The sequence below is a fragment of the Enhydra lutris genome, unplaced genomic scaffold (assembly GCF_002288905.1).
Source record: "Enhydra lutris kenyoni isolate GAN:26980312 unplaced genomic scaffold, ASM228890v2 scaffoldscaffold73, whole genome shotgun sequence".
Classification (NCBI taxonomy): Eukaryota; Metazoa; Chordata; class Mammalia; order Carnivora; family Mustelidae; genus Enhydra; species Enhydra lutris.
In genome coordinates, this window is record NW_019154157.1 from 1,908,560 (window position 1) to 1,921,755 (window position 13,196).

General features: G+C 39.7%; 1 protein-coding gene across 3 annotated transcripts in view; it reads left to right on the plus strand.

Moving 5' to 3' along the window:
- Nucleotides 1-13,196, plus strand: part of LOC111159999 (eukaryotic translation initiation factor 4E nuclear import factor 1) — a 45,709-nt gene that overhangs the window by 24,400 nt on the left and 8,113 nt on the right. For all 3 annotated transcript variants that reach the window (XM_022522739.1, XM_022522738.1, XM_022522740.1), the window contains 7 exons: nucleotides 5,202-5,337; nucleotides 5,572-5,751; nucleotides 6,312-6,544; nucleotides 9,229-9,300; nucleotides 9,759-9,942; nucleotides 10,824-10,903; nucleotides 11,426-11,568. In XM_022522739.1, coding sequence (XP_022378447.1) covers nucleotides 5,202-5,337; nucleotides 5,572-5,751; nucleotides 6,312-6,544; nucleotides 9,229-9,300; nucleotides 9,759-9,942; nucleotides 10,824-10,903; nucleotides 11,426-11,568 — 1,028 coding nt within the window. The remainder of the gene's footprint in view (nucleotides 1-5,201; nucleotides 5,338-5,571; nucleotides 5,752-6,311; nucleotides 6,545-9,228; nucleotides 9,301-9,758; nucleotides 9,943-10,823; nucleotides 10,904-11,425; nucleotides 11,569-13,196) is intronic.

Here is a 13,196-nt window from a genome sequence, read left to right on the forward strand (position 1 = left end):
GTCTGCTTTTATTTTTAAATAGTTAAGTGTTCGTTATAGACTTGCTGTGGAGGTAGATTTTTATAACTGGTGATTAGCATCATGCTGATGTGTATCCTTGCATAAGGTTGACTAGTTAGTTGGTAACTTTGTGGTGTGATGGTTCTGAAAACCTGGTGAAAAGCACCTTGAAATATTATCAGTGTTGCTGTTAAACTGTTGAGGTCCAGTCTTTCTTGATTTTCAAAGTAGAAGCAGTAAGACATCCCAAATCTTCACTTGCTACCAGCCCTTGCTCCTGTCGTCTTTGGTCCTTCAGGGATTACTGTAGCTTCACAAGTTGGATAAAAGATAGAACTCGGACCTGTGCACACAGAAACGAGTTTCTTCTGTGGTTATTGAAAGAGTGCATAGAATCACGATGAAACAATTTTTTAAAAAATTTTATTTGAGGGGTGCCTGGATGGTTCAGTTGGTAGGTGTCTGCCTTCAGTTCTGGTCGTGATCCCAGTGTCCTGGGATCAAGCTCCACATCGGGCTCCCTGCTTGATGGGGATTCTGCTTCTCCCCCTCCTTCCTGCTCATGCTGTCTCTCACTAGCTTTCTCAAAGAAATAAAGTATTAAAAAAAAAAAAAAAAGATTTTGTTTGAGAGAGAGCTAGAGTAAGCACAAGGAGGGGGAGGGGCAGACGGAGAGAGAAAGGGAAAAAGCAGACTCTCCGCTGAGCAGGGAGCCCGATACAGGGCTCCATCCCAGGACACTGGGATCATGACCTGAGCTGAAGGCGGATGCTTAACTAGTGGAGCCACCAAGGCACTCCATGATGAAACAGAATCCTAAAAAACATTTGGAGTACCTGGTGGCTCCGTTGGTTAAGCATCTGACTCTTGATTTTGGCTCAGGTCATGATCTCAGGGTTGTGAGATTGAGCCCTGAATCGGGCTTCATGCTGGGCATGGAACATGCTTAAGATTCTCTCACCCTCTGCCCCTCCCCGACCTCTCTCTCTCTTAAAACCAAAACCCACATTTGCCCAAAAGCATCTGTATGATCTAGACATCTCATTTATAGCACCAAATACAGCAAATACATTCAACCTGTCCTTTAAAATTGGTGGTTCATGGAATTTAAATGACTCTACTTCGTAACTGTAGCGGCTCCTTGCTTGATTATTGCATGAGTAGAGAGAACTGTGCGTGACAAAGGAGAACCTTTGTCATGTGCAGCCCCTGTCACCAGAAGATGGCCACCCAGAGTAGGCAAGCAGACACTGCATAGCACTGATAGGTACAGGGTTGCAGGTGAGTTCTAGAGCAGCACTTCTGAAGTTCTCCATGATGGGGGTCAAGTTGTATTTCCAGTCCATGAGGACCATGCTTTCGTATAAAGTACAAAAGTCACAGCAGTGCTCTATTGCTATAAAAGTATCTAAACATTTACTTTGACTTTCTGAACTTCTCTCCATGTGGTCCAAGAGCACACTTGTCTAGAGCGCCCTTCGGGAGCTTGTGGAGTGTGGCTCTAAATCAACTGGCAACTGTGTGGCTGGTTCTGTTCCTTAAGTTCTAGCAGCAGTTGTAGCTGTAAGTCTCCAGTCAGACACCTCGCTTCCAATCAGCTAGTCGGCAGTAGTCCTTCGGCTCACTGAGCAGAAGCGTGGCATTCAGACAGGAGCTTAATTTCCTTGGTGGAAAATTCTTAGCTTTTAAGGGGACATTAGTCGCTTTTTCTTTCCCCCCTTAGGTGGAAATCTTACTGTAAAAGTTTTCACCACAAAAGGTCAAAATTTATAGGCCTATTCTTGACTCCAAATGTGAATACCTATGAAACTTAACCCATGCGCTTGCACAGAAGAGTTCAAAACTAAACTTTTACTTACAGGTAACATTCATTAGAGTGCTGATTGTTTTAGCCTTCACATATAGTAAATCATCTAATGCTCATAAACCCTTGTAAATTAGATTACTACTATTTCCATTTTACAGATGAGGAAACAAGCACAGAGGCTGAAGTAACTTGCCCAAAGTCACACATCCAGTAAGTGGTAGACACGGAACTTTGACTCCTAGCAGTTTCAGTTAAGGGTCTTTGTTTTTAATGCCCCACAACTATACTGCCTCTGAAGCATAAAAGGCACTGTGGGAGCTTCACGATATCTTATCTTTCGGCCCTCACCCTCAATCAAAATTTGGCTAAAGCTGAGCAGTAGTTGCTACTAGGCTAGGAGTTCTCCATGTTTTTCATAAAGGTCCTGCTCATTAAGGTGTATATAATATGTTTACTTAAAAACAAAACTGGGATCAGTTAAAAACAAATGCCCTGATTGTGCCATGTAATTCTAATATTATGCTCAATAAATGACCAATTAGGAAAAATAAGAACTATGTAGGATTTGAGTGTCAACTGAGAAATGTTATAAAAAAGTGCTTGAAATAGTACATGGCACTCAGTAAGCTCCACCAGTGTTAAGTATTAATAGATAAAAACAGAATTATACCTATATTTGTAGGCTATATTTACTGCCATTACAACACATTGGAAATTGAAAGTCATGAAAAAATCTACTCAAACTGAAAATTTGGATCACATGTGCAAGTAATTTCAGTTAAATAATTAAAAATAAGTTTATTTTAGATATGATAGAAGTCTTACTACAGCGCATGACACATAATAGGTGCTTACTTATGTTGAATGAAGAAAAAGGAATTCGGAGTAGAAATAGTAAACTCTCTAGAGTGATGAACAAGGACCATGACATAGAAGAACCTTAGTGTTATAATCAAAAGTGTACTCAGAAGAAAATGTATATCTTTGTTACAAATCCCAAAAATCATACTGGAGTGAAAAAATTCAAAATGATAGAAATTTCCATAAAAGTGGAAAGTACTAGAAGAAGAGCATTGATCAGTAGAACCTAGTAATTGTCAAAGAGAAAATATTTTTTATAAAGAGAAAATATTTTACAGTGTCTGATAATCAGAATAATATGAATCTTAAGATATGACTTGTCTAAATGACCTTGTTTGAAGAGCCAGACTAACAGTCATAAGTTACCTTAAAATGTTATTAAAAGGGGCGCCTGGGTGGCTCAGTCGTTAAACACTTACCTTCAGCTTGGGTTGTGATCCCAAGGGTCCTGGGATCAAGCCTAACGTCGGGCTCCTTGCTCTGTGGAAAACCTGCTTCTCCCTCCCCCACTCCCCCTGCTTGTGTTTCCTCTCTTGCTCTGTCTGTCTCTGTCAAATAAATAAATTAAATCTTTTTTTTAAATGTTGTTAAAAATGCAGGAGTAACAGTTTAAACATGCCAGATTACAGTCCATAGGCTAATCTTGACCAGCTGATGACTGACAAGAAGGTAGCAGAGGATGTCTTGACCAAGAAGTTAGAGCAGCCTGTACCACCTCTCCATTTCCTGTACCAAGGTTCAGGAAATCTCACTGCTGTTAGATCGTCCCTGCTTGCTGTGTGGTAAAAATGACTGACTAGATAAATCCTCTTAGGATTCCTTTTGGGCTTAAAATACTTTAGTTTCTTGAAATTGACATTTCTAGTAAATTTGTGTAAGAGTAACTTTTTTTCTACTTTTTATGTTGTAGCTGTAATAAAACAGCTCTAACAGAAAGTTGGTCACTGATCAAAATATGGAAATGAGTTTCTTACTGTCATGGCTTTAAAAGATGTCCAGATACTTTATATTCATGTCCTTTGCTTTTTCATGTTGCTCTTGTGTATCTTCTATTTTCGGATACACTATGATCAGAGGAAATAAGAGGATTAAAATGCGAAGAGATTTTTGGCTACTTGTAAAATTTCACATTCTTTTCAACATTAAAACCTTTTTAATGGCTATAGCTTTTAGTTTTAAAATAATTCCTATTTATCCCTAAGGATATACCTTATATTTTATCCCTTATATTATATCCTTTATATTTGAGGTACAATTCTCAATTTTCTACAATGAAACATTTACTTCTTACATGCTTCTCTTCTATTCTAATTATGGCAAAGTCCGCTGGTCTACAAGTGAGTGATTGAAACTGAATAATACTCCAGAAAACAGAAGTACCACAAATAATAACTTAGCATCATGAATTAAAATCTCTCATTCTTGTGCTCAAGAGAAGTATTTCATGGCTTAGTTTGGGTACATTATGAGAAGATTCTTCTAGATGAGAATAAAATAAGAAATCTAACCTGTTGTCACTGAATTTTGACTGGAAATGGTGGGTTCCTGTCTTTAGATAAAACAGTGTCCTGCTTTGCCATCCTCATGCTAGTTTGGGGGAAAACCTGTTTTTGCTTTATCATTGGTATAGAAATGAAAGTTTATGCCTTTCAAGATGTGCCTCATTTTTTGGATTGACATTTGCTTTACCTTGTCTTTTCTAAATATGGGTAAAAACACTGCATAAAAACCAGTTTGGATATTTAACTGGACTTAGGATAGAATAGAATTAAATTTTTTTTAATGTGTCAATCTAGTTTTTAAGGATTGATAATGGAAATTACTGTTACGAAACAGTGTTGAGAAATTATATCTGATTGTAGCACATCAATTATTCTTGTTAACTGAAAACTACTGCGGCTGAATTTCAAAGAAAACAAAACCTGCAAACTCCCTATTAAGTTCAAACATACTAGAGATCCATTAAAAGTTCATCTTTTACTTTCTGACACTTTGTAAACTTGGACTGGAATTATGATCTCTACAAGCTCTACTTCTTAGCTTCTGAAATTATGACCATTGAATTTTATGATCTTCATAAAAGAAACAAAAAGTTGGGAGTTTGAAGCAAGGGCTTTCTTTCATCATCTCTCCATACTTGATATTTAGTTGAAGGGCACCCAGCAGCTTGGCAATGGAATGCTTTACTGTGGTGCTGATTTTGATTTTGAAACTGTGTCCTCTGAGATTATTAAGTAGATCATGAATTTTCTACAGAGGCAAAGGATAGAAAACATATTCTGTGACACAGAGGTTTTTCATTGTATGATCAGAAAGTACATGGTCAGTAATGCCTACCTTTGGGTTACTCAGAGATGACTCTGGAGGGGAAGAAAAATTAAAGATGTTGAAAATCATAAATTCTGAGGGTATTTACCTTCAGGTCAGCAGCATCAAAGGAAGTTTCAAAGTAAGTGAACTTTTCTAAAAATTTGAACCTTGTTGTTCTTTTCACCTAGAAACCATTATTTTAGCTCCTTGTCTTTCTTTTTAGATGATAGAAGATGTTTTGGGAGAAGGGTCAGTTTCCGCCAGTAGGTTCAGTAGGTGGTTCTCTAACCCAAGCCGGTCAGGAAGCCGATCCAGCAGTCTTGGGTCAACACCACATGAAGAACTGGAGAGACTAGCAGGTAAAATGGCTTCAGATTCTGACTTTGAATGTGGTTTTGAGCCTTCTCTGACATGGTTCATTCTGTCTTCGTTAGGGTACAGTAGGGTTAAAGAGTCTCTGGGTACTTAAAAAAAACAAAACAAAACAAAACAAAAAAAACTTCAATTTGTGCCCTTTTAATAACTGTTGAAGATCTGTTTCTGTGCTTTATTGGGACCAGTTAATTAATGAATATATTTACTTGCAATATTAGGTCTGGAACAAGCCATCCTCTCTCCTGGGCAAAACTCGGGGAATTATTTTGCTCCTATCCCACTGGAAGACCATGCTGAAAATAAAGTGGATATTTTAGAAATGCTACAGAAAGCCAAAGTGGATTTAAAACCTCTTCTTTCCAGTCTTTCTGCAAATAAAGAAAAGCTCAAGGAGAGCTGTAAGTGTTTATTAGAGTCTCCTTTATGCATTGAAAAAGTGTGGATTTCAGTCTTAGGGCAGTTGGTTCTAACATACTGCTGTTTCATCAAAAGTCAAATAGCGAGTGGTTTTTATTTAACGTATTTCAAAAATTTTTATCAAACAGTACCACCTCCTTGAGAAGCTATTAGTTGGTGGTTCATGGGCTTTTCCTCCAAGTCCTCCTCCTTACCTGGAGCTTGATCATTATACTCCAGTTAATGCTGTAGTCCTCCTGGGGATACGTTGGCAGCTTCTCACACCTTTGCCTCAGTCTGCCATGTTCTTGTTTAGGTTATGCACCCTCAACATAGACCTTAGTTTTATGCCCTCTTCCTAAGTACATAATTATGGCCTTACTTCCACTGAGCAACCATGATTTTAAGAGTCTTCAGTTTGTTTGGTTTTGGTATCAACCTTTTCTGACCTCAGTTCAACTGTGAAATAAATTATTTTCACATTGACCATCATGGTTGCCAAAGAGCATTCCCAACACATATACCCTGGCTTGGCTTGATCTGGATTTTCTGAATCTTTCAGCGCATTCAGGAGTTGTGCTGTCAGTGGAAGAGGTAGAAGCGGGGCTCAAGGGCTTGAAGGTTGACCAGCCAGTGAAGAATTCGACTCCCTTCATGGCAGAACACTTAGAGGAGACCCTGAATGCTGTAACCAGTAATCGACAGCTCAAGAAAGATGGAGATATGACCGCATTCAACAAACTAGTGAGCACCATGAAGGCAAGTGGGACTTTGCCTTCTCAGCCCAAAGTTAGCGTAAGTATTTGGCACAATCCCCAGCCTTTTCTCCTTTTCCCTTTCTATTCCATTTCCCACTATAATAAATGGACTTTAAAAATGGTATTCTGAGTAAGTTGGAAGTTCTTTAATAGTCATTTGGTCCTTGATGCTTTTGTGTGTTCTTTAATTATCACTGTGCTATTTGTTACTAGAAAAAGAAGGCTTGTGGCTAATCTGTATGTTTTATGGGTGACAGTGTAACGATTAAAAGATTTGGATATAACTTTAAGTGACTGCTAAAAAAGAAAGGGGGGGGTTGGAAAAAATATTTTTTGGATGCACTCCAGAGGTTTTTTGTTTATTCAGCTACTTAAGCGAAAATAACTCACCATTTTTTTATAGTAGAGTCTTTCTTTTCACATATTTTAATCACCCCTGTATACCTGGAATTACCTGCTTTCTTGATTGGGCAGTTGGCTGTTGTACATATCATTTGTAAAACGTCCAAGATGGATTTTTCAAGACCATTGCATTCTGTCAACTTACTAAATAGAAAAAGCTGTGACTCGTAAAAACATTTTGGGGCATGAATTTGGGTTGTGCGTGTCGTGACTGTAGGTCAGTAAATGCAGGTGCGTAGCACATACTGGTCTTTGTCATAACACATTAGCGGTGGCTCTCCGCCATGACCTCTGTGTCAGTATTGCTATCCCTTGATAATAAAGGTGATACAGGATGCCTGACAAACCTGAATAATAAAAACATAAACAGATTTCTTCTTGTTGCTCAGTTGCAGCAAATTTATTTAATTGAATTTTGCCTCTTGTTTTCTCCTGACATCATCTTTTCTGGGAACTACAAGTTGGTCATGATATCAGTAGTTTTTCATGATTCACTGTGCCTTGTACCAAGGGAAGGAAACTGGTGTTTTTTTATCTGACCAGAAGCTGGCAGTAGATTCCAACAGAGGTGCCGTTATTCCTGGCCTTATCGCCAGGACTGACTCTACCTCTGAAAGGAGGCATCTCAGGCAGACTTATTTCTTTGAATCTGACCACACCATGCCAATTATAGGGGAATGTTTCTCTTAAACCGCTGTCATAATAAATTACTTAAGAGTTATTTCCATACAATGAATTATTAGATATACATCTTTTCGAATGAGGACTAGATTAAAAGATTGCAAACTGTCCTTTCTTCCTATTCATTTGGGTCTTGGTGATTGGACCCAAGCTATGTATAAGCACTCAGTCTTGTAAGTAGTTTCTTTTAGTGTGAATGAGTAAAAAGTGGGAGCAGGGGGATTCAGTAGTTTACCTGATGTTTTGAACATTTTGTTTCAGATATGAGGCTAGGGCTTGATATTGATGTAGTTGACCCTGTGTTGTATGAAGGTAACTGGTTTGATGTTGAGGTTTCGGAGCTCTGAAATATATCTGGACAAGGGAGGGAGGCTCAGACACCTGTGTAAAGGGATGGATAATATAATTCAAGTTGCTACACAAAAAGTAACACTAACCTAGGAAAGAAATCAACAAGGAAAGTAATGTAATAAGCACACCAGATATTATCCCAAAATATTGCTTAATTTGCATGTTGTCAAGTTATGGTCTATTCCAAAATCAAGTCTTCAGTTACTATGGCTGTATGTGTGATGTATACTACTTCTGATCTGCCGCCATCTTTTAGCTTCAATCTAAACTCCATTTCAAACTGATTATAGAGGCTCTGTCTTCCAAATATAGTAAGCCACATGTGTAGTGTAAAGTTGCCCATTTTTGTTAGATGGAATTAAATGACTCTCAAGATCTCTTACTAAAAGCATCTACAGTTAGGGACGCCTGGATGGCTCAGTTGTTTGAGCATCTGACTCTTGATCTCAGAGTCCTGAGTTCAAGCCTGGAGTTGGGCTCCACGCTAGATACAGAGCCTCTTTAAAAAAAAAAAAAAAAAAAAAAGCAGTCCCAATTCCGAAACCAACAATAAAAGACTGGGCTATCTTTGGGCTCTTGTCCCACCTCTGCAGCTTCACCTAGTAGAGGGAAGCTGTACCAGAGAAAGCACTTCAGGCAAAGCTAAATGGGCACAAGAATGTCCTGAAGTGCAGGAGGAATAACTGCTGCTTCACTGAAAGAACAAAGAGTGGAGGGTCTGAATTTTGCCTTGTATATGAGAGCCATTTTGGAACAGCTTGTTTAAAAATAAAGTTAAAATTTCCTGAAATGTGAAACTCTGAAATATAACAATTCCAGCCAAACTTTCCTGTTGTTTACTAGGTTTTTTAAAACTACTGATCTGTGATCTGTAAATCTTGTTTCAAAGATAATGGGTAGCAAAGGTTGCCTTGATAATTAAAATCTATAAATTACGGCTTCTTACAAAGTGCTCCTGTATTTCACCATATTCTTTCTCCCTTATTTTGGTCACAGTGTTAGAAACAGTTAAATGCACTAGGGTTACCACAGGGAGGAAACACCATCTGAGAGTCTCTGAGTGGACTTTGCATATACATGTGAAGATTCTTTCCATGTCCAGATCTTTGGGACCATGTAATGAGCAAGTTGAGCAAGTGGATCTAAGTTAGTTTTCTGTGCCTTAGATATCATTCCGCTTAAGTGCCAACTCCCTGGGGAGTTTTTAATGCTTTCTTGTGGTCCCCAATGAACGTGTGAGTTAAGTGTGTAAGAAGGTTAAAACCAGTTTTCCTTTGACTTTTTTAGCGAAACCTTGAAAACCATTTGATGTCCCCTGCTGAGATTCCAGGCCAGCCTGTCCCTAAGAACATCCTGCAGGTACTTCACCATCTTATACCAAGGCCTCGGAGTCCTGAACACTAGTCCCTTGAACCGGTTTTGTGTAGTGGTCCAGCTTTGGGCCTTAGAGAAGGATCCGTGGGGCCTGGCAATCGAGGATACAGTGTTGCTACCTGACGTAGTTCTGTGTTGCTTTTAATCTCATTGTGGGGTGGGGAGGTGGTTGAAGATGACAAAGTAAGCCCTTGATTTCCAGCTTACAGGTTTGCAATTTCTATGGAAATTGGAAGTATCTCACCTATATTTGTGCACTAATTTAAAGCAAATGTTGCTAGCTGCACAGTGACAGAAATGTGTTGCATGTACATGTGCCAAGTCCTTCAGTGGAGCATGAGGGAGATTCATCGTTGGCTTCCAAAAGTTAATCCATAATTCACAGCCTCTGATTAGGAGGAAGAACGAGGTTTGTTCACAAGGATGACTTTTTTTGCCCTTAGGAACTTCTGGGTCCGCCAGTTCAGAGACCTGCTTCTTCCAATCTTCTGAGTGGCCTTATGGGGAGTTTGGAGCCTACAGCATCTTTACTGGGGCAAAGAGCACCCTCTCCTCCCTTGTCACAGGTGTTTCAGACACGAGCTGCCTCGGCAGACTACCTTCGTCCTAGAATACCATCACCAATTGGTAAATCCTTTGTGCATAGATGTCTGCCCATTCTCCCCCAGCCTCCCACAAAGGTTATACTTGTCCACTAGAACTTGCAAAGTCTTTTTCATGGGCATCCCTGAAGAGTTTACAAAGAAATAAGTGAATTTATTATGCTTTTTGGGGGGGATGGTGAGGCACAAAGTTAGAAGATAATTTATCTGGCTGCCCTTCTAGATAAATACACTCATAGTTCTTTCTCCTAAGACTGATCAAAATTGTATAAATTTGATCCAGCTTTTTAGTCTTATTCCTTATTTTGCGAATTCAAAGAAGTTAATTTGATTTTTCCTTGTTAGAGTAGACGTCAGGGTAGTGGCTCTCCACCAACTTAATGAAGTTGGTACATAATCAACTGTGAGGTCTTGTGGCTAAAAGCTGTCTTAACATGAGTGTTGTGCAAAATCTCAGTGTTCTGTCACCCTGGACCACTTCAGGCTGCTGCCAGTCATACCTTGAGAGTAAGTTTTTGTCCTGTTCTTCCCCAATTAGATAGAATAGAAAGAGTATAAACCTCAAAGCCCTGGACTCGACTCTACTTACCAGCTGGCTCAGTGATAATGAGCCAAATCACTGACTAGAAAAGCACTTCTTTCTCAGATAGAGGTCTCAGCTCTGAAAGGGACAAAGCTGACAGCTTAGTGGGGTAGATGAATATACCAGCAATTTGGGTCATTAAGTGCTCTGATTAGGTCCACATAGCCCAGTGTGGAGGCACAGAAGAACAGGGACATGATCAGCCCAGGAGTCAGTACTTGCTTGAAAGAGATGGCGTTAAACAAGCAGCCGTGTGCAGTCATGCTGATACTTCTCTCATGGATGTGTGCTCTCTTGACACTGGTACACAACTTTCCCATCAGGTTTCACACCAGGACCACAGCAGCTACTCGGAGATCCATTCCAAGGCATGCGCAAGCCCATGAGCCCCGTCACGGCCCAGGTCTGTCTGAGCTTTTTCTCTAAGTTACTTGCTTGCTTTTCAACCTTATTCTTGACTGTGGGATGGAGAATCGTTGCAATGCCTAGAAGTGGTTTTGAATGACAATTTGAGCTCAGCAAAGGCTAGAAGATTGGTGAACAATTAAAGTCCTACTTCATTAAAATCCTGTTCAGGGGCACCTGGGTGGCTCAGTGGGTTAAGCCTCTGCCTTCGGCTCAGGTCATGATCTTAGGGTCCTGGGATGAAGCCCCGCGTTGGGCTCTCTGCTCAGTGGGGAGCCTGCTTCCCCCTCTCTCTGCCTGCCTCTCTGCCTACTTGTGATCTCTATCAAATAAATAAATAAATCTTTAAAAAAAAAAATAAAGTCCTGTTCAGAGGATGGCAGCACAATTTAGTCAGGTTTGCAGTGCCCCCTTTCAGCTGCTGCTTAAACATACCTTTCTGAAAGTGAAGAGAGCCTCCATAGAAAGTGCATGGACTATCCTCATTTTTCTGCTGATCTTCCTCTACCGCCTTGTTCAGCAGATGAGCCAGCTAGAATTGCAACAGGCAGCTTTGGAGGGGCTGGCCCTGCCACATGACCTTGCAGTGCAGGCAGCCAACTTCTACCAGCCTGGTTTTGGCAAACCACAGGTGGACAGAACCAGAGACGGATTCAGAAACAGGTAAGTTTACTAACTAATCCTATCCTTGTGGGAATTTACCAATCACTTTTCCACAGATAAGCAATTAGTTATCCACAGTGAAATTCTGTGGTACACACTGATAGGTTTGTACAATATATGGTGAGAATTCCATCTCCAAATGTGCTGTAGAGGAAGTGAAACGATAGAATTCTGCAGGGGCATAGGCTTTTCATTCTACATAATTTTATTTATATTCTTGATTTAAAGGAATCATTTTTACAAATGTAGCTAGTGGGCATAGCTCTTACTTGTTGTTACAAGATGATGAAAAGTAAAACTTCCCCTAGCTTCCACCCCTACAGAGTCCTTGTTGAGTTACCAAATTGTCCTTTGATACAGATTTGCTAATCCATTATTTGTTGGTCAGAGGTAATGGGTTTGTTGACCAAAGCTATAAACAAGTGATTACTGATTTCAGTCTCCTCCTGTTTCTTCCAATAATTGCAATAAGTAGTAATATGAACAATAAGGGAAAAGGGGCAGCAATACCATTCTTTTTTGTTATAAAACAGAAAACTGCACTAAACAAATGTGTAGCTTATTACAAGATAGACTCCTTTGTTAGCTACCCAGAAGCTCCCTATGTGTCTTCTTCCAGTAATACCTCTTCCCTCTCTCAGATTCCATCCAGCCTTTAACAGTAAATACCAGGGGGTGGGAGGAAAAAAAAGTAAATACCAGGGTGCCTGGCTGGCTCAGTCAGAAGAGCTTGCAAACTCTTGATTTCCAAGTTATAAGTACGTGCCCCACGTTGGGCGTACAGATTACTTTAAAAAAAAATAAATAAACTTAAAAAAAGTAAATACCACTTTAATTTTTTCAGTTTTGTCACCAATATTTTTATCCCTGAACATTAAGTCCTGCCCATACAGCATATTTGGTAGTTAAAAAGTACTTATATTTTGGGGCCCCTGGGTGGCTCAGTGGGTTAAGCTTCTGCCTTCGGCTCAGGTCATGATCCCAGAGTCCTGGGATCAAGCCCCACATCCGGCTCTCTGCTCCATGGGGAGACTGCCTCCCTCTCTCATTCTCTGCCTGCCTCTCTGCCTACTTGTGATCTCTGTCAAATAAATAAATAAAATCTTTAAAAAAAAAAATACTTATATTTTTATGTGATTCTTAAAATTGTCATATCAGTGTCTCGTCTTGCTTCAGCTGGTTTTATATGTTGACAGTTTTAGAAAACATTGAAACCAGTAAGTACCCTGTATTCTTACATAAGTATTCTATCTTTATATAGTAGGCCTCAGCCTAAACAGAGAGCTCAGGACTGGCCTGCTGAGCCCCTCACTGTATTTCTCTCTGTAACGTAGTTTCTCATTAACTCATTGACTTGATTTATTGACCTTGAAAGCACTTTTGATATCCAGAACTTTATGTGCTTTTGGTAACAACCCTGTGAGGGAGATGGTATAAATAACTGCATTTTACAGATACAGAAACTTAGATTTTTTTTTAAATGCAAGTTCCTCAAAACTAATAAGTAGACCTAAGTCATTGTCCACAGAGCCTTCATGTTGTTCGAATCAAATGTCAGTCTCTCAGGCCCTCCCTGAACACCCTGTGTACACTGTGTCCCCCAACAGACTTTATTTTTTTATTATACT